The sequence below is a fragment of the Pan troglodytes genome, chromosome 9, assembly GCF_028858775.2.
Source record: "Pan troglodytes isolate AG18354 chromosome 9, NHGRI_mPanTro3-v2.0_pri, whole genome shotgun sequence".
Classification (NCBI taxonomy): Eukaryota; Metazoa; Chordata; class Mammalia; order Primates; family Hominidae; genus Pan; species Pan troglodytes.
Genome location: NC_072407.2, coordinates 75,754,669 through 75,774,248, shown reverse-complemented (window position 1 = coordinate 75,774,248; position 19,580 = coordinate 75,754,669). Strand labels below are relative to the sequence as shown.

Sequence of the window (19,580 nt, the reverse complement as noted above, 5' to 3'; positions counted from 1 at the left end):
GGATTACCGGCGTGAGCCGCTGCTCCTGGCCAGCTAGTTTTTTTTTTTTAAATTAACTTTAGGAGAAAAAAAAATTCTTGATTCAATTTAGGTCTTCTAGAGAAAGGCTACTAGATTTTTAAACTTTAGTTTTATTGACTAGGTAAGTTACACTGAAGTAGCATTAGCTTGGTTTATTTGATTTTGTTTTCCTCTAGAATTGCATCACCTAGGTGAGATGCCCTTGGATATGATACTGCAGTGAGGTTTGCTTGCAGCTGAGCTTTTCTGTTGTGATCCCTAGGTACTTTTCTCAACTGTCTTTGTTACCAGGATGGAACAATGACTAGATAGTGTCTTTTGCTTGGCTTTGTTACTACAATCATAGCATATGATTTAAGCTACCATTATCATAGCGGATTAATTTTTTATAGTTTTTTTGGTGGGAAAAAGTAAAAAATATAAATATCTAATTGGTCTAGTTCAATACTGTCTGGCCAATGTTATTGACCAAGAATTATGAAGCAGGTCAGAATTTATCATAGTTATAGATTATAGACTAATTGAGGCCTCTCTTTTTTTTTTTTGGAGACAAGAGTCTCGCTGTGTTGCCCAGGCTGGACTGCAGTGGCGCAGTCTCGGCTCACTGCAACCTCTGCCTGCCAGGTTCAAGCGATTCTCCTGCCTCAGTCTCCTGAGTAGCTGGGACTACAGGCATGTGCCACCAAGCCCGGCTAATTTTTTGTGTTTTTAGTGGAGATGGGGTTTCACTGTGTTAGCCAGGGTGGTGGTCTCCATCTCCTGACTTTGTGATCTGCCCGCCTGGGCCTCCCAAAATGCTGGGATTACAGGCATGTGCCACCGCGCCCGGCCTGAGGCTTCTCTTTTTAATGCAAATACCAGTCTTAGATTCTGTGAATCCTAGGCATCATTCAAGAGTATATTATGTGAGGACTTACTTTACCACTTATAAAACTTATCTTTTAAATTAATATCCCTCGGTTTTCTTGAGGCCCCAATAATTAGTTTATCTAACTTTTAATAATCAACCTTAGAGGTGGCAGGATTTCTTGAGCCCAGGGACTTGACACTGCAGTGAGCCATGATTGGTGTCACTGCACTCCAGCCTGAGACAGAACAAGACCCTGATTCAAAAAAATAAAAAATCAGGCTGAGTGCACTGGTGGCTCATGACTCATCCCAGCATTTGGGAGGCTGAGGCGGGAAGATCACTTGAGCCCAGGAGTTCGAGACCAACCTGGGCAATATAGTGAGACCCCATCTCTTAAAAAAAATTTTTTTAATCAACCTTTTTTTTTAGTTTACTTTTTAGTTGTCTTTGGTGTTCCAGTATTTATATATATATATTTTTTTTTTTTAAATTATTATTATTATTATTTTTTTGCAGTCTTGCTCTGTCTCCCAGGCCAGAGTGCAGTGCTGTGATCTTGGCTCCACTTCCCAGCCTCCACTTCCCAGGTTCAAGCGATTCTTGTGCCTCAGCATCCTGAGTACTAGAATTACAGGCATGCGCCACCACACCTGGCTAATTTTTGTATTTTTAGTAGAGATAGGATTTCACCATGTTGGCCAGGCTGATCTTGAACTCCTGACCTCAAGTGATCTGCCCACCTCAGCCTCCCAAAGTGCTGGGATTACAGGCATGAGCCACCGTGCCCAGCCCCAATATTAGTTTAGTTTAGTTTAGTTTTGTTTTTTGAGACAGGAGTCTCACTCTGTTGCCCAAGCTGGAGTGCAGTGGCGCAGTCTTGGCTCACCGCAGCCTCCGACTCCCAGGCTCAAGCAATCATCTGGGCTCAGCCTCTCAAGTAACTGGGACTACAGGTGTGTGCCACTATGCTGGCTAATTTTTGTATTTTTAGTAGAGACGGGGTTTTGCCATGTTGCCCAGGCTGGCCTCAAACTCCTGACCTCCAGTGATCTGCCTGCCTCGGCCTACCAAAGTGTGACCGCACCTGGCCTCAATATTGGATATTTATTTTATTTTTTACTTTGAGACAGGATCTTACCCTGTTGCCAGGGCTGGAGTGCAGTGGCACTATCACAGTTTATAGTAGTTGCAAACTCCTGGGCTTGAATCTTCCTGCCTCAACCTCCCAAGTAGCTGGGGCTACAGGTCTACTCCACCATGCTTGGCTAAATTTCTTTTTAAATGTTTTTGGAGATGGAGTTTTGCTGTGTTGCCTGGCTAGCCTTGGACTCCTTGCCTCAAGCATCCTCCAGTTTCAGCTTCCCAAGTATCTGGGATTACAGGCAAGAGCCACTGTCCCTGACCATTTTAGCCATTTTTAAGTGTGTAATTCAGTGGCATTAAGAACATTCACATTGTAGTACCGGCTAGGCATGGTGCCTCACGACTATAATCCTGGTACTTTGGGAGGCCGTGGTGGGAGGATTGCTTGAGCTCAGGAGTTCAAAACCAGCTTGGGCAACTTAGTGAGACCTTGTCTCTATTAAAAATAAATAAATAAGTAAAAAATAAATAAAAAATAACATTCACATTTAGTACAACCATCACCTGCATAAATTTTTATAACAACTTTATGGAGCTAAAGTTTACATATCATATAATTTACTTGTATCAAGTATACAGTTTAGTGGTTTTTAGTATATATTAGTAACATGTGGTCTTTTTTTTTTTTTTTTTTTTTTTTGAGATGGAGTCTCCCTCTGTCGCCCAGGCTGGAGTGCATGGTGTGATCTCGGCTCACTGCAACCTCCGCCTCCCGGGTTCAAGCAATTCTTTGCCTCAGCCACCCGAGTAGCTGGGATTACAGGCGCCCACCACCACGCCCAGCTAATTTTTGTATTTTTTTTTTAGTAGAGACGGGGTTTCACCATGTTGGCCAGGCTGGTCTTGAACTCCTGACCTCATGATCCACCCGCCTTGGCCTCCCAAAGTGCTGGGATTACAGGCGTGAGCCACCATGCCCGGCAATAATATGTGGTCTTTAGTGACTGATCTCTTTCAGTTAGTGTAGTGTTTTCAAGGTTCATTCATTTTGAAGCATAGTATCAATACTTCATCCCATTGTATCTGTGTACCACGTTTTGTTTATTAGTTGATGGACATTTGGCTTGTTTCTGCACTTTGGCTCTTATGGGTAGTGCTTGCCATATGTTATAATGATTTCATTATCATTTAGCTCAAATGATGATGATTTTTAGAAACAGGGTCTTGCTCTGTCACCCAGGCTGGAGTGCAGTGGCGTGATCATAGCTTACTGCAGCCTCAAACTCCTAGGTTCAAGCAATCCTTCTGCTTCGGCCTGCCAAGTAGGGGACTACAGGTGCATGCCACCACACTCTAGTAAATTTTAAATTTTTTGTAGAGATAGGGTCTCGCTTATTTGCCCAGGCTGATCTCGAACTCCTGTATTCACTCGATCCTCCTCAGCCTCCCAAAGTGGTGGGATTACATACACGAGCAAACGCACCAAGCCTAAATTTCCATTGTGAGTTCTTCTTGAACCTCTGGGTTAGAAGTACATTACGTTATTTCCAAACATTTCAACATTTTCTGAATATCTTTTAGTTATAAATTTCTTGTTCAGTTTCACTGAGGGCAGATAATACGTTCTATATGATTTCAAACATTTGAAATTTGTTGAGACTTGCTTTGTGTCCCAGCACTTGTTTTCTTTCTTTCTTCTTTTTTTTTTTTTTTTTTTTGAGACAGTGTCTCGCTGTGTCACCCAGGCTGGACTGCAGTGGCATGATCACGGTTCATTGTAGCTTTGACCTCCTGGGCTCAAGCAATCCTCCCACCTTAGCCTCTCAAGTGTCTGGGACAACAGTATGTACCACCACGTCTGGCTAGTTTTTTTTGTTTTTTTTTTCTTTCTGGAGATGAAGTCTCACTGTGTTGCACAGGCTGGAGTGCAGTGGCACAGTCTTGGCTCATTGTAACCTTTGCCTCCCAGGATTAAGTGATTCTCCTGCCTCAGTCTCCGGAGTAGCTGGGATTACAGGCATGAGCCACAATGCCTGGCTAATTTTTGCATTTTTAGTACAGACAGAATTTCACCATGCTGGCCAGGCTGGTATCAAACTCCTGACCTCAGGTGATCTACCCACCTTGGCCTCCCAGAGTGCTGGGATTACAGGCGTGAGCCACACCGCGCCTGGCCAACTGTACTTGTTTTCAATTAGGAGATACCTTCATCTAGAATTGCTTTCACTGGTGAATTTCTTTTTCTTTTTTTTTGGAGACAGAGTCTTTCTCTGTTGCCCAGGCTGGAGTGCAGTGGCACAATCTCGGCTCACTGCAACCTCCGCCTCCCAGGTTCAAGTGATTTCCCTGCCCCAGCCTCCCAAGTAGCTGAGATGATGGGTCTCTGCCACCACACCCGGCTGATTTTTGTATTTTTAGTAGAGATGGGGTTTCACCATGTTGGCCAGGCTGATCTCAAACTCCTGACCTCAAGTCATCTGCCCGCCTTGGCCTCCCAAAGTGCTGAGATTACAGCCATGAGCCATCGCACCTGGCCTTAAAAGGGTGAATTTCTCATATCTGTAATCCCAGCACTTTCCACCTGTATCGTCTGCTACTCTGGAGGCTAAGGTCAGAGGATTATTTCAACCCAGGAGGTTGAGGCCATGGTGAGCCACGATCATGCCACTGCACTCTGTTTCCAAAAAAAAAAAAGTAGGTGAATTGTATGGTATGTGATTTATCTCTGTCTCTCTCTCTCTCTTTTTTTTTTTTTTTTTTTTTAAGGCAAGGTTAGGATTCCAGAAACTGCCTCCTCAAATATTGCTTATTCTCTCAAATAGACTTTTGGGGTTGGGATAGGTTTGATATTAGCAGCAAAATCCTGTTAGAGGGCCTGTAACTTCAAGATTATGTCCTGCATATGGGTTATTACAGATTTACTTGTCTGATTTATTGTTAAAGAATTTAGGTAATCTCGTATAAAAGTAGAGTTACATATTTAAATTTATTTCTTTCCAAATAAGATTGGAAAAATAAATAAAGCTTCCTAAGTTAGCTCTCTAATACTCATGGTCCTTGTTAAAGGCCTGAGATACCTTCTTTTTCTTCTAGCTAAAGTCTCCTTCAGACCTCACGTTTAAAGTCATTTTTCTCTGGAAAGTTTTTCTTTACCTTCTAGCCTTATAATAGAAGACTGCCCCCATTCATAACATGCTCTTGTACTTTTTATCACTCTGCAGTAACTTTTTGTCTCTCTGACTTAACCTTAGCAAGTACTATGTTATGATTGTTTTTATATCCCCAGCATTTTTCAGTCCCTGGCATTTAGTATGTTCTCATTAAAAGGAAGAAATATAAGTGAGTAGGATCATTTTTCTATTATATTTGCCCTGGGCTACAAAAGTTTCAAAGATTTAGCCCTATCATTTGAATTAGAATTTATACCCAAGTTGTTTGCCAGTGGTTGTTAATACAGTCAAATGGAATGTGAATCCTACTGAGATCATTGTTGTGTCTGGCCTTCACAGAATTGCAAGAGTGTGTAATTAGCATGGTGCAGATGGTGTGATTTTAGGAATGTTATTATAAATGTTGAAATTGTGCTAGAATTTCTATTTTGTTTCTGGAGATTGCATTGAGGCAGCATAGTGAATGCAAATGTAGTTTTAAAGAGATGATTTACAAATACATGCATCAAAATTTTATATTTAGACATGACTTTCAAAGGAAATGCTCATTGGAGCATTTCTCATTTCAGGCTTTTGGATTAAGGATGCTCAAGTATAATGCAAATTTTCTAAAATCTGAAATATTTATGGTTCTGAGCATTTTGGTTAAGAGATACTCAACTTGTAGTTGTCTTGTTCCTACCTACTTTTACTGAGAGACACTCTCCTTTAGTTTTTTTTCTCCTAGATTTTAGATTACTCCCATTAGGAACCAGGCCTCACGGCAGGAGGTAAGCAGTGGGCCTGAGCTCCACCTCCTGTCAGATCAGTGCTGGCATTAGATTCTCATAGGAGCGAGAACCCTATAGTGAACTGTGCATGTGAGGGATCTAGGTTGCATGCTCCTTATGAGAATCTAATGCCTGATGATCTGAGGTAGAACAGTTTCATCCTGAAACCATCCACCGTTCCTCCTCCCCAGCTCCCACAGAAAAACTGTCTTCCATGAAACTGGTCCCTGGTGCCAAAAAGATTGGTGACTGCTGCTGTAGATTTATCTCCAATTTGGGTTTGTCATTTTTTTTTCTCACTATTAAACTGGATAAACTGGCCAGGTGTGGTGGCTGAAGCCTGTAATCCCAGCTCTTTGGGGGGCTGAGGCAGGTATATCACCTGAGGTCAGAAGTTTGAGACCAGCCTGGCCAACATAGTGAAACTCTGTCTCTACTAAAAATACAAAAACTAGCTGGGCGTGGTGGCGGGCGCCTGTAATCTCAGCTACCCAGGAGGCTGAGGCGGGAGAATCGCTTGACCCCAGGAGGTGAAGGTTGCAGTGAGCTGATATCGTGTCACTGCACTCCAGCCTGGGCGACAGAGTGAGACTCTGTCTCAAAAACAAACAAAAACTTGATAAACTGGGTAAATTTTTCTCCGCTATTAAACTGGAGTTTTTTTTCACTTCACAAGGTGAAGTGCCCTTGTTGTCACAGTATATCAGGGGTTCTTGATAGCCACATACATATATACACTTTTTATTGGGAATGATACATATATAGTAAAGTGTTTTACTCTTTGAGAAAAAGATTTTATTTTAAAGTATAACATCCAGTAAAGGGCACAAAGTAGACAAATCTTAAATATATGGCTTGTTGGAAATTTTACTTTTTTATTCACCTTTGTAATGATTAATACCAGCACTTAGAAGATTTGTTGGCTCCCTTTCTCAGTTAGAAACCCCTTACAACTTTTCTTGACTTCTATCAGCATTAATTCTACCAGTTTTGAACTTCATATAAATAGAATTACAGAGTATATATTCTTTTGTATCTGGCCTCTTTCACTCTATGTAGTGTCTGAAATTTGTTCATACAGTTTTACATGTTAGGATATTTTGCCATTGTAATATTTCATTTTATGACTATGCCACAATTTGTTCATTCTCTTTATTTATTTATTTATTTATTTTTTTGAGATGGTGTCTCACCCTATCGCCCAGGCTGGAGTGCAGTGGCATGATCTCGGCTCACTGTAACCTCCACCTCCTGGGTTCAAGCGATTCTCCTGCCTCAGTCTCCTGCGTAGCTGGGATTACAGGCGCGCATCACCACACCCGGCTAATTCTTGTATTTTTAGCAGAAATGAGGTTTTGCCATGTTGGCCAGGCTGATCTCAAACGCCTGACCTCAGGTGATCTGCCCACCTTAGCCTCCCAAAATGTTGGGATTACAGCCGTGAGCCACCATGCCTGGCCTAAAATACAGCTTTTATATGGGTGCAGAATTGCTATAAGAATATAGACTGTAATATGATTTGAGAAAAAGTGAAATCAGTATATGACAACTTAAAAGGAAGGCGAAGGGTCTGAAGCTGGAGAATTAATTCCAGCAAGGGATGGCTTGATGATTTTTGAAAGACTTGGCTTAAAACAACAACAACAAAAAAATCAATGTAACAGCAGAAGCAGCTTCTGCCAACCAAGGCAAGTTTCCAGATGCCATGAAGAAAATAATTGAGGCCAGATGTGGACGCTCATGCTTGTAATCCCAGCACTATGGGAGGCCAAGGCAGGCGGATCATGAGGTCAGGAGTTTGAGACCAGCCTGGCCAACATGGTGAAACCCTGTCTCTACTAAAAGTAAAAAAATTAGCCAGGCGTGGTGGCGCACGCCTGTAATCTCAGATACTCAGGAGGCTGAGACAGGAGAATTGCTTGAACCCAGGAGGTGGAGGTTGCAGTGAGCCGAGATCGCGTCACTGCACTCCAGCCTGGGTGACAGAGCAAGACATCGTCTCGGGGGAAAAAAAAGAAAATCATTGAGGAGAAAGGCTAGCTGCCTGAACAGATCTGTTTGTTTGTTTGTTTGCTTTGAGACAGAGTCTCACTGTGTCGCCCAGACTGGAGTACAGTGGTGCACTCTCAGCTCACTGCAATCTCTATATTTTTTGAGACAGAGTCTCGCTCTGTCACCCAGTCTGGAGTGCGGTGGCGCAGTCTCTACTCACTGCAAGCTCTGCCTCCTGGGTTCACGCCATTCTCCTGCCTCAGCGTCCCAAGTAGCCGGGACTACAGGTGCCCGCCACCACGCCTGGCTAATTTTTTGTATTTTTGGTAGAGATGGAGTTTCACCATGTTAGCCAGGATGGTCCCAATCTCCTGACCTCATGATCCGCCTGCCTCAGCCTCCCAAAGTGCTGGGATTACAGGTGTGAGCCACTGCGCCTGGCCTGATTTTTGTATTTTTAATGGAGACGGGGTTTCACCATGTTGGTCAGGCTAGTCTCGAACTCCTGACCTCAAGTGATCCACCCGTCTCGGTCTCCCTAAGTGCTGAGATTACAAGTGTGAGCCACCATGCCCAGCCTGAACAGATCTTTAATGCAGACAAATATACCCTGTTCTGGGGGAAAAATGCCACAAAGGACATTTATTGGTATGGAAGAGAAACAAGCACCAGCATTTAAGGCAAGAAGGGCTAGGCTAATTCTACTCTTTTGTGCGAATGCAGTTGAGTTTATGATCAGGACTGCCCTTATCTATAAAGCTGCTAACCTCCTCCCCAAGCCTTGAAGGGAAAAGATAAACACCAGCTGCCAATCTTTTATTGTACGGCAAGAAGGTCTGGACAAGAACTCTTTTTCTGGAGTGGTTCCATTGATGCTTTGTTTTTGAATTCATTTTAAAGTTATTTTGATATTGGACAATGCCCTTGGCCACCTAGAACCCCAGGAGCCTAACGTAAAGAATATTTCAGGCCGGGCGTGGTAGCTCATGCTCATAATCCCCACACTTTGGAAGGTGAAGGCAGGTGGATCGCTGGAGCTCAGCGGTTGGAGATGAGCCTGGGCAACGTGGTGAAACTCTGTCTCCACCAAAATATAAAAAATTAGCCGGGCATGGTGGCGTATGTCTGTGGTCCCAGCTACTTGCTAGGCTGAGGTGGGAGGAGTGTTTGAGCCTGGGAAGCAGAGGCTGCAGTGAGCCATGATTGCACTATTGCACTCCAGCCTTGGTAACAACAGAGTGAGACTCTGTCTCAAAGGAAAAAAAAAAGTGGCTTCTTCCCAAACATGAGTTTGCTTTTGCCTAGCGTCTAGGGAAGCTAGTTATAGCTCTTCTCTTCAGCCTATTTTAGGGCTCTTCTAAATAAGATATTTTGGAGTAGGTAATTTTGTGGGCCTCTTTGCTGTTTCGCCTAATCTTTTCCTCAGCTTTTCATATGGCATATAAGAGCGAGATATAGAGGCCAGATCTGGTCTCTAAAAATTGGTTTGAAATCAAGTTACTTAATTCACAATAATGAATGACTAGGTATGGTTCTTTTTTTTTTTTTTCTTTTGAGACAGAGTCTCGCCCTGTCACCCGGGCTTGAGTGCAGTGGTGTGATCTCAGCTCACTGCAAGCTCCACCTCCCAGGTTCATGCCATTCTCCTGCCTCAGCCTCCCGAGTAGCTGGGACTATAGGTGTCTGCTACTGTGCCCGGCTAATTTTTATATTTTTAGTAGAGACAGAGTTTCACCATGTTAGCCAGGATGGTCTCAATCTCCTGACCTCATGATCCGCCCGCCTCGGCCTCCCAAAGTGCTGGGATTACAGGCATGAGCCACCGCACCCAGCCTTTTAGGTATGGTTCTTATCCTCCCAAAAAGTACATTTTGGGGAGTATTAGAGATGTTGATTGTACCCAGTTCCTTTCTAATTGATAAGTTTTTTTTGCATTCATTTTGTATGTTGAGTCTGTGTCAAGCCACTGGCAAAATAGAAAAATAATCAGATACGGTTTTTGCCCTTGGAGAATGTGCTTATTGGTAAAGAAATTGCCAGCATTCCACTACTTTTGACCTCATGACACTTTCATATGGATTAACCTAAAAATATCAATACAGGCCAGACACAGTGGTGCACGCCTATAATCTCAGCACTTTGGGAGGCCGAGGCAGGCGAATCACAGGGTCAAGAGATCAAGACCATCCTGGCCATGGTGAAACCCCGTCTCTACTAAAAATAAAAAAAATTAGCTCGGCATGGTGGCGTGCACCTGTAGTCCCAGCTATTTGGGAGGCTGAGGCAGGAGAATTGGTTGAACCCGGGAGGCGGAGGTTGCAGTGAGCCGAGATCTTGCTGCTGTACTCCAGCCTGGCAACAGAGTGAGACTCTGTCTAAAAAAAAAGAAAATATGTGTGTGTGTGTGTGTGTGTGTGTGTATGTGTATATATATATATATAATCTATCTATCTATCTCACAATACAAAGTGAAGTTATGGATCTTTGGTAATTCTTTGCCAGAGAAGTAGAGGGTTCTATCTGGTTTTGAAATGAATTTTAAAACAGCTTTTCTTGTCAGTTTTTCTCACTTTTTTTTTTTTTTTGAGACGGAGTCTCTGTTGCCAGGCTGGAGTACAGTGGCGTGATCTCGGCTCACTGCAACCTCCATCTCCTAGGTTCAAGTTATTCTCCTGCCTCAGCCTTCCGAGTAGCTGGGACTACAGGCGTGCAACCACCCTGCCCAGCTAAGTTTTGTATTTTTAGTAGAGACAGGATTTCACCATGTTGGCCAGGATGGTCTCGATCTCTTGACCTCGTGATCCACCCACGTTGGCCTCCCAAGGTGCTGGGATTACAGGCGTGAACCACCGCACCTGGCCAGTTTTTCTCACTCTTAAAACAGTGTAGTTCTTGTAGCCCTCATACCCCTTCTAAGACTATCTTTTGCCTTTCTACTCCCAGGGATTATACTTTGATTTGCTAGATGAAGTGGACCTAAGCCTCCATTAATTCTTTTTGTTAGGGCCAAGTAAACACTTACTTGGCCTTTTGTGAATTAGGAATGTCAGTATATAATAACAGAATGTTTTCAACTTTTAACTATAGACTGTTTACCTGTGCTTTTAAATTGGGAGATGGTTGTCTGTGTTTGGAGAAAGTCATTTTGACAATCTTGGGGCTATATGGGTTTTAATTATTCTTAGTAGAACCATTGCAGGTATTTCCCATTGACTTTAATTGCAGTTCTCTGTAGAAAAATTTTCTGAGAACCCAATGTAATGTGTTCACTGAGCAAATCTTTTTTTCGTTTCATTTCAGTTGGAAAGACATCTTTGATCACCAGATTCATGTATGACAGTTTTGACAACACCTATCAGGTATTTTGTTTTTGCCAATTTATTTGTTGTCTATTTTGTGTTACAAGTAATATTCAAGATACTTTTAAAAAATTATTTACATGCAGTTGTGGATGTAAAAGTACTTTCTGTAATCTGTAAAATGCTGTATAAATACAATGCGTAAATGATTTTGTCCAGTCCTAGGATAAACTTTATCATTTGATTTCTTTTGTCTCTTCCAAAGTCTGTTGAAATATATCTCCAATATCATCTAGGATGGCATTAGAAGTAATGGTGGATATTTTGTCCAAGCCTAGGATTCTGTGACATTTTTTATCTACACTTGAAATTAAGAATAAATGAATAATGAAATTAGAAATCATTAACAGAAGGATATTTGGCACATTCACAAATATGTGAAAATTAAATAATACACTCCTAAATAATTAATGTCAAAGATGAAATCACAAGAGAAATTAGAAAATGCTTTGAGATTAATAAAAAAGAAAACACAGCATACCAAAACTTATGGTATACAACTAAAGCAGTGCTATACAAAAAAGAAAAGAGATACTAAATAAATAGCCTAACATTCTACTTTAAGAAACTGGAAGAAAACTAAACCCAAAGCCGACAGAAGGAAGAAGCTATTTTAAAATTTAGGTTTTATCATTATTCCTGTATGGTGAGGCCAATAGATCAGGAGATGATTGCCATTGAAAAGACAGTTTGTTATACTCACAGATCCCAAGAGAAGAGGGCATGCCATGCCAGAGGGGGCCACATGGGGAAGCACTGGGTCAGTTAAAAGGCAGGTGGCTGGGGAAATGGCGACAAAAGCCTTGATTGTGGTTTTCAGGGAAGAGGCACATAAGACAGGGTAAGCAGGTTTAGGATTAGCTAGTTCGGATAATTTCAGGGGTTCTGGGGTTGAGGGGCTGTTCCTGGTTGTCTAGTACCTGGCCCAGGTGATTAGGGCAGTGTAGTGTTGGCCCTCAGTGTCATAGAGGAGGTGCTGGGGTATTGGCTTTGGATTGGTTGGTTTGCCTATGAAAGGAGTACTCAAAGGTGAGTTTACTATCTCTAAGGAAAAAGCTAATCCTGGCAGGGGCAGTCCCTCCAGTGTCAGCAAGGACCCTGATGTCAAAACATCAAAACTATAGAAAGTAAAAAGACATGCTTAATACAGAAGTTAATAAAGGTTAAAGCAGAAATATATGAAAGAGAGAACAGAAAAACAATGGAGGAAATCAATGAAACCAAAAGCGGTTCTTTGAAAAGATAAAAAAATTGACTAACTTTAGCTAGACTGACCAAGAAAAAAAAGAAGACTCAAGTTTTGAAATCAGAAAAGAGGGAACATTACCACCAACCATACAGAAATAAAAAGGGTTGACTGGGCGCAGTGGCTCATGCCTGTAATCCCAGCACTTTGGGAGGCTGAGGTGGGTGGATCACCTGAGGTCAGGAGTACAAGACCAGCTTGGCCAATATGGCAAAACTCCATCTCTACTAAGAATACAAAAATTAGCCAGGCATAATGGTGGGCGCCTGTAATCCCAGCTACTTGGGTGGCTGAGCCAGGAGAATCCCTTGAACCCAGGAGGCGGAGGTTGCAATGAGCTGAGATCATACCACTGCACTCCAGCCTGGGTGACAGAGTGAGACTCCATCTCAAAAATAAAATAAAATCAAAAGGGTTATAATGGAATGGTGTGAACAATTAAATGCTAACTAATTAGATGACAGGTAAAATGGACAAATTCCAAGAAAGACACAATCTACTAAAACTATCTCAAGAAGAAATAGAAAATCGGAATATATCTCTAATAAGTAGAGAGAATTAGTAATAAAAAAAACTATCCACATAGAAAATCCCAGCATCAGATAATTTCATTGGTCAATTCTATGAAACATTTAGAGAACAACACCAATACTTTGTAAAACTCTTCTGAAAAATAGAAGAGGACCCACCTCATTCTGTGAGGTCAGTTACTCTAATATTCAACCCAGATGGAGATATCAAAATTAAACTACAGACCAATATCCCCTATGAATATAGACACAAAAATTGTCAACAAAATACTACCAAACTGAATCCAGCAACATGTTAAAAAAGATATACACTATTATTTTTATTTCATTTATTATTATTATTATTATTATTATTTAAACAAAGACAGACTTGCTATGTTGCCCAGGCTGGTATTGAACTCCTGGGCCCAAGCAACCCTTTCACCTCGGCTTCCCAAAGTGCTGGGATTACAGGCATGAGCCACCACACCTGGACTATGTGTCATTTAACAAGTGGAATATACAAAAAGCAATAAACATAATACATTATTTGAATAAAATAAAGGACAAAATCACATGATCATTTCAATGTACACATAAAAAGCATTTGACAAAATCCAGCAGCCTTTCATGATAAAAACGTACAACAACAAACTAGGAATAGAAGGAAACTTCAAAATGGTAATGAGCATCCATAAAAATGCCACATCTTATATACTTAATGTGAAAGGCTGAACGCTTTCTAAGATCAGGAACAAGTAAGGATGTCTGCCCTCACAACCTACACAGTTTCAGTACAAAAAATCAAAGAACAAACTAAAAGGAATAAATAGTAATCTTAAGAGCAAGTACTTTGAGACACTAAGCACATTGTAAATCTTTACCATGTTAACTCTTAAAAATTTTTTTTTATTACCGCTACTTTTCAGTTATGAAATGTTTTTGTGAAACAATTGGGGAGCATAGATTTAAACTGCCTTGTTAAATGAATTAAAAAAATTTTAAGTTAAAAAAAGAAAACAAGTTACTCTTAATCTACTTATCCATTTTATATGTATAGTAGTTAGCATAAAAACTTGATTTCATTTGTCATTCTATAGATTAAAGAAAAAAACTTGATTTCAATTGCTTTGTCTTTGTAATATAGCAAATGTTAATCTGATTAAGGCTGTCACTCATTAACTGCTGCTGTCTTGATTATTAAACCATTTTTATTTTTCAGAAACCTTTTTAGGGTAATCTTAAAATCTGAATCCTCTTAGTATGTATTTTTCCACATTTGAAGTATTTATTTCAGGAATATGGCTTCTGAATTGAATCTTCCTGAAAAACAAAAACATGGGCATTTCTTTTTTAGGAAAGCTATGTAATGAGCCTTAGAGTTGGAAGCACCTTTATTTATGTCTTAGTTCTACCATTTAGTAGTTGGATGGGTTTGGATCAATTATTAAATTTTTCAGAATCCATATTTTCACATCTGTAAAGTGAGAATCATAATCCCTATGGATGGTGACTCCATTCTTTTTTGGGAAAAAAAAAAGTTCTTTTTTTTTTTTTTTTCCAAGAGATAGAGTATTGCTTTGTCGCCCAGGCTGGAGTGCAGTGGCATGATCATAGCTCATTGCCACTTTGAATTCTTGAGCTAACGGGATTCTCCTGCCTCAGCCTCCTAAGTAGCTGGGACTACAGGTACACGCCACCACTCCCAGCTAATTAAAAAAAATTTTTTTTGTACAGATGGGTTTTTGCCATCTTGCCTAAGTCTTGAACTCAGTCTCAAGAGATCCTCCTGCCTCAGCCTCTCAAAGTGCTGGGATTACAGGATTGAGCCAGCATGCCTGGCCAAAAGCTCTATTCTTTTGTGATTATTACCATTTACCATTGAGAACAACATTGATTGTTTTCTTTCTTTGAATACTTTAGCACTTCTTTTCATAGTAGTCCTCTTCATTATAACATGTCAGCATTTTAGACAACTGTAATGTTCACATAGACAATCAGACTAGCCTCCTGTACTTTTCGTTTCCATAATCTCAGACCTTCTCTGAAAATCATGTATTCTCTTCTTAGACCACAGTCTTGTATCCTTCCAATTTTTTTATTCAGGTACTTTTACTATAATAGTTTCTACTCCGGTGGTTCACATCAAAACCTTCAACCCATTAATTCCTCCATGTTATTTTTATTTTATTTTTTCATTTTTTAAAAATAATTTTTCTTCTAATTTTTTTTTTTTTAAAGACAGGGTTTCACTCTGTCACCCAGGCTGGAGTGCAGTGGTGTGATCTTGACTCACTGCAGCCTCCATCCCCCCAGGCTCAAGCGATTCTCCCACCTCAGCCTCCTGAGTAGCTGGAACTACAGGTGTGCACCACTATGCCCTTTTTTTTTTTTTTTTTTTTTTTTTGAGACAGAGTCACTCTGTCACCCAGGCTGGAGTGCAGTGGCACAATCTCGGCTCACTGCAAGCTCCACTTCCCAGGTTCACGCCATTCTCCTGCCTCAGCCTCCCACGTAGATGGGACTGCAGGCACCTGCCACCACGCCTGGCTAATTTTTTGTATTTTTAGTAGAGACAGGGTTTTACTGTGCTAGCCAGGATGGTCTCGATCTCCTGACCTCGTGATCCACCCGCCTCTGCCTCTCAAAGTGCTGGGATTACAGGCGTGAGCCACTGTGCCTGGGCTTTTTTTTTTTTTTTTTTTTTTGAGACGGAGTCTTGCTCTGTCGCCCAGGCTACAGTGCAGTGGCTCAATCTTGGCTTACTACAACCTCTGCCTCCTGGGTTCAAGCGATTCTCCTGCCTCAGCCTCCCGAATAGCTGGGACTACACATGCTCACCACCACACCTGGCTAATTTTTGTATTTTCAGTAGAGACGGGGTTTCACCATATTGGCCAGGCTGGTCTCAAACTCCTGACCTTGTGATCTGCCCACCTCTGCCTTCCAAAGTGCTGGGATTACAGATGTGAGCCACCATGCCCGGCCTTTTTTGTGTTTTTAATAGAGACAGGTTCTTGCCATGTTGCCCAGACTGATGACAAACGCCTGAGCTCAAGCAATCCGGCTGCCTTGGCCTCCTAAAGTGCTGGGATTATTGGCATGAGCCACCGCGCCTGGCCCTTCCATGTTGTTTTTAAACATCTGGTCCTGTGTCTTCTGTCTTACCTTTCTCCTTTTTTAGCTTAGACTCCATGGGAAATTCTTTAACTTTCTAGCCTCTTGATATGGTTTGGCTATGTCCCCACCCAAATCTCATCTTGAATTGTAACTCCCACAATTCCCACATGTTGTGGGAGAGATCCAGTGGAAGATAATTGAATCATTGGGGGTGGTTTCCCACATACTGTTCTCGTGGTAATGAATAAGTCTTATGAGATCTGATGGTTTCGTAAAGGGAAACCCTTTTCGCTTGCCTCTCATTCTCTGTTGTTGCCTCCATGTAAGAAGTACCTTTTGCCTTCCACTATGATTGTGAGGCCTCCCCAGCCATGTGGAACTGCAAGTCCATTAAACCTCCTTTTCTTTATAAATTACCCAGTCTCAGGCATGTCTTTATCGGCAGCGCCAAAACAGACTAATACACTTCTCTTTGGTTCAATCACATATGCTTGGCAAAATTCGTGTTATGAACCCAGTCATCTCATTTCTCCTCATTGGTTCTTGAATACATTAATGTTGCTAGTGTCAACTAGGTTATCAGTTTACCAAGCACTCTTTGGAGTAACTATTTAATACTAACTCTGTACTCCTCAAAACCTAACTTTACCACTTTTACCACTCTTCTTTGACCCTTACTTTGAAGACCTTGCTTCTTAGAGAAATGGAAAGTATAAGGCAGGAATGCCCTTATTTATTTTTCTTACCACATCATCTGAGTACATGTAACAGTATTTGTACTAATCCTCTTTCATTCCAGTATACTGCAGTAAATGCCCTCCTCCTATCAAAAGCCAATCCCTAACTGTGCTAAATCTTATCTTCTCTGGCATTTGTCATTTCTCAACATCTTCATTATTCTTTATTTCCTGGAGTTTTTGTTATGTATCAGGCACTATTCTGCATCCTGGGTATATAGCATACTGCAGTGAACAAACCAACCAACCTTACTGTCATGGAACTTCTAGTGGGGAGAAGTTGGACATTTAACAGTTAATCAAATAATTTATTAATGTAGTCAAAAGTGCTGTAAAGAAATACATTTAGGAGGCCAGGCGCAGTGGCTCACGCCTGTAATCCCAGCACTTCGGGAGGCCAAGGCGGGCGGATCACAAGGTCTGGAGATCGACACCATGTTGGCTAACACGGTGAAACCCCGTCTCTACTAAAAATACAAAAAATTAGCCGGGCCTGGTGGCAGGCGCCTGTAGTCCCAGCTATTCGGGAGGCCGAGGCAGGAGAATGGCGTGAACCCCGGGAGACGGAGGTTGCGGTGAGCTGAGATTGAGCCACTGCACTCCAGCCTGGGTGACAGAGCGAGACTCTGTCTCAAAAAAAAAAAAAAAAAAAAAAAAAACGCATTTAGGAAAACATGATCTTAGCATGATAATGATTGTGGCCTTTATAGTACTACCTAGCTGCATAATTTGTAAGTCACAATTTGCTATTTTCAGAGAAGGAAGAGAGTACTGTTCTTGACTTATATACTATAAAATTTACTTTTAGTCAGCTTTGTGATGTTGCCTATGTATATCAACAAATGTACTTTACTGTTCTAACTAATATATTCTCAAGTGAATGTTTTTGTCATGGAAGAGAAAATGAGGTGTTCAGTGGGATATCTTTTTCTTTGCTTTTGGAGTCACCTTTTGAATTGCTGTTGTTTTACATGCTTTACATAGCTGTTCTTGAGTGTGAACTTTCTGCAGCCTATATGCAGTAATCCCATGTTAAGTCAAAGTGAATGAGAAATGCATAAGCGTTTATATGGAATTTGAGAAATAGTTCAATTTTTTCTTTAAAAACCTATTAGAAATATTTGCTGTACAGGAATTGACATACATAAAGTTTGTGGTGTTTTATTTATGTAACTAAAAAAAATCTTATATATTGAAATGCAAGGTACTGGTTTACAGTATATAGATATGTGGGTAGGAGTGGTGAGAGTCATTTTCTTAGCCTTTATTGAGTATCCTATCTAAAAATATTGACACCGTACCATAATATCTTTTATTGTCCTTTTCCTGGTTTTTTTCTCTTATACTACTCTCTAACATACTATTTTACTTAATTAGCTTATTGTTTGTCTGTCTTAGCAGACTGTAACCTCTGCAAGGGCATAGATTCTTGTCTGCTTTTTATTCTTTTACCACAGGATTCTCAGCTCCTAATGATGGTGCCTAGTAGGCAATCAATAAATATTTCTTTCGGCCAGGCGCAGTGGCCCATGGCTGTAATCCCAGCACTTTGGGAGGCCGAGGTGGGCAGATCACTTGAGGTCAGGAGTTCGAGACCAGCCTGGCCAACATATAGTGAAAGCAACATATAGTGAAAGCAACATATAGTGAAACTAAAAAATACAAAAATTAACTGAGTGTGGTGGTGCACACCTGTAGTCTCAGCTACTTGGGAAGCTGAGGCAGGACAATTGCTTGAACCTAGGAGGTGGAGGTTGCAGTGAGCCAAGATCACCGCACTGCACTCCAGCCTGGGTGGCAGAGCAAGACTCTGTCTCTCAAAATAAATAAATAAAATAAAATAAATAAGTAAAATAAATCTTTCTTTTTTTCCCCCCCAGTATTTGGAAGGAATAGAGTTCAATAAATATTCCTGATGAATGTGGACAGGTGTACATTATTTTTAAATGTGTTCCGTCCAATTTGGGTAGAGACTAACTGCATGTTTGTTCATCACTCTAGTACCTTACACAGTATTTGCAAGTACGTGCTTAATAAATATTTGATGAGCAAGCTGGGCACATTGGCTCATGCCTCTAATCCTGGCACTTTGGGAGGCCGAGGTCGGGGGGATCACTTGAGGCCAGGAGTTCGAGACCAGCCTGTCCAACATGATGAAACCCCATCTCTACTAAAAATACAAAAAGTAGCAGGGCTTGGTGGTGAATGCCTGTAATCCCAGCTACTTGAGAGGCTGAGGCACTAGAATTGCTTGAACCCAGGAGGCAGAAATTGCGGTGAGCCGAGATCACGCCACTGCACTCCAGCCTGGGCGACTGAGCGAGACTCTGTCTCTAAATAAATAAATAAATAATCGATGAACAAATAAATGAGAACTAAATGGGGCAATGTGTATAAATCGGCACTTAGTAGATAATCAATTTATGTAATTTACTGTAGCTTTCATTCTTGAATATATGTAAAAACATGTAAAGACTTATCAACATTGCATTGATTTTTGATATAAAGCTATTATCTTTAGGCAGGGTGCAGTGGCTCATGCCTATAGTCCCAGCGCGTTGGAAGGCCAAGTGGGGAAGATCTCTTGAACCTAGGGGTTCCAGACTAGCCTGGACAACATGGCAAAACCCTGTCTCTATAAAAAAAATACAGAAATTAGTGGGGCATGGTGGCATGCACCTGTAGTCCCAGCTACTCGAGAGGATTGCTTGAGCCAGGAGGTT

General features: G+C 41.3%; 1 protein-coding gene across 5 annotated transcripts in view; it reads left to right on the top strand.

The window, feature by feature from the left end:
- Positions 1 to 19,580, top strand: part of RAB6A (RAB6A, member RAS oncogene family) — a 104,480-nt gene that overhangs the window by 39,331 nt on the left and 45,569 nt on the right. For all 5 annotated transcript variants that reach the window (XM_024347343.3, XM_016921583.3, XM_016921584.4 and 2 more), the window contains exon 2: positions 11,187 to 11,245. In XM_024347343.3, coding sequence (XP_024203111.1) covers positions 11,216 to 11,245 — 30 coding nt within the window. In that variant the 5' untranslated portion in view covers positions 11,187 to 11,215. The remainder of the gene's footprint in view (positions 1 to 11,186; positions 11,246 to 19,580) is intronic.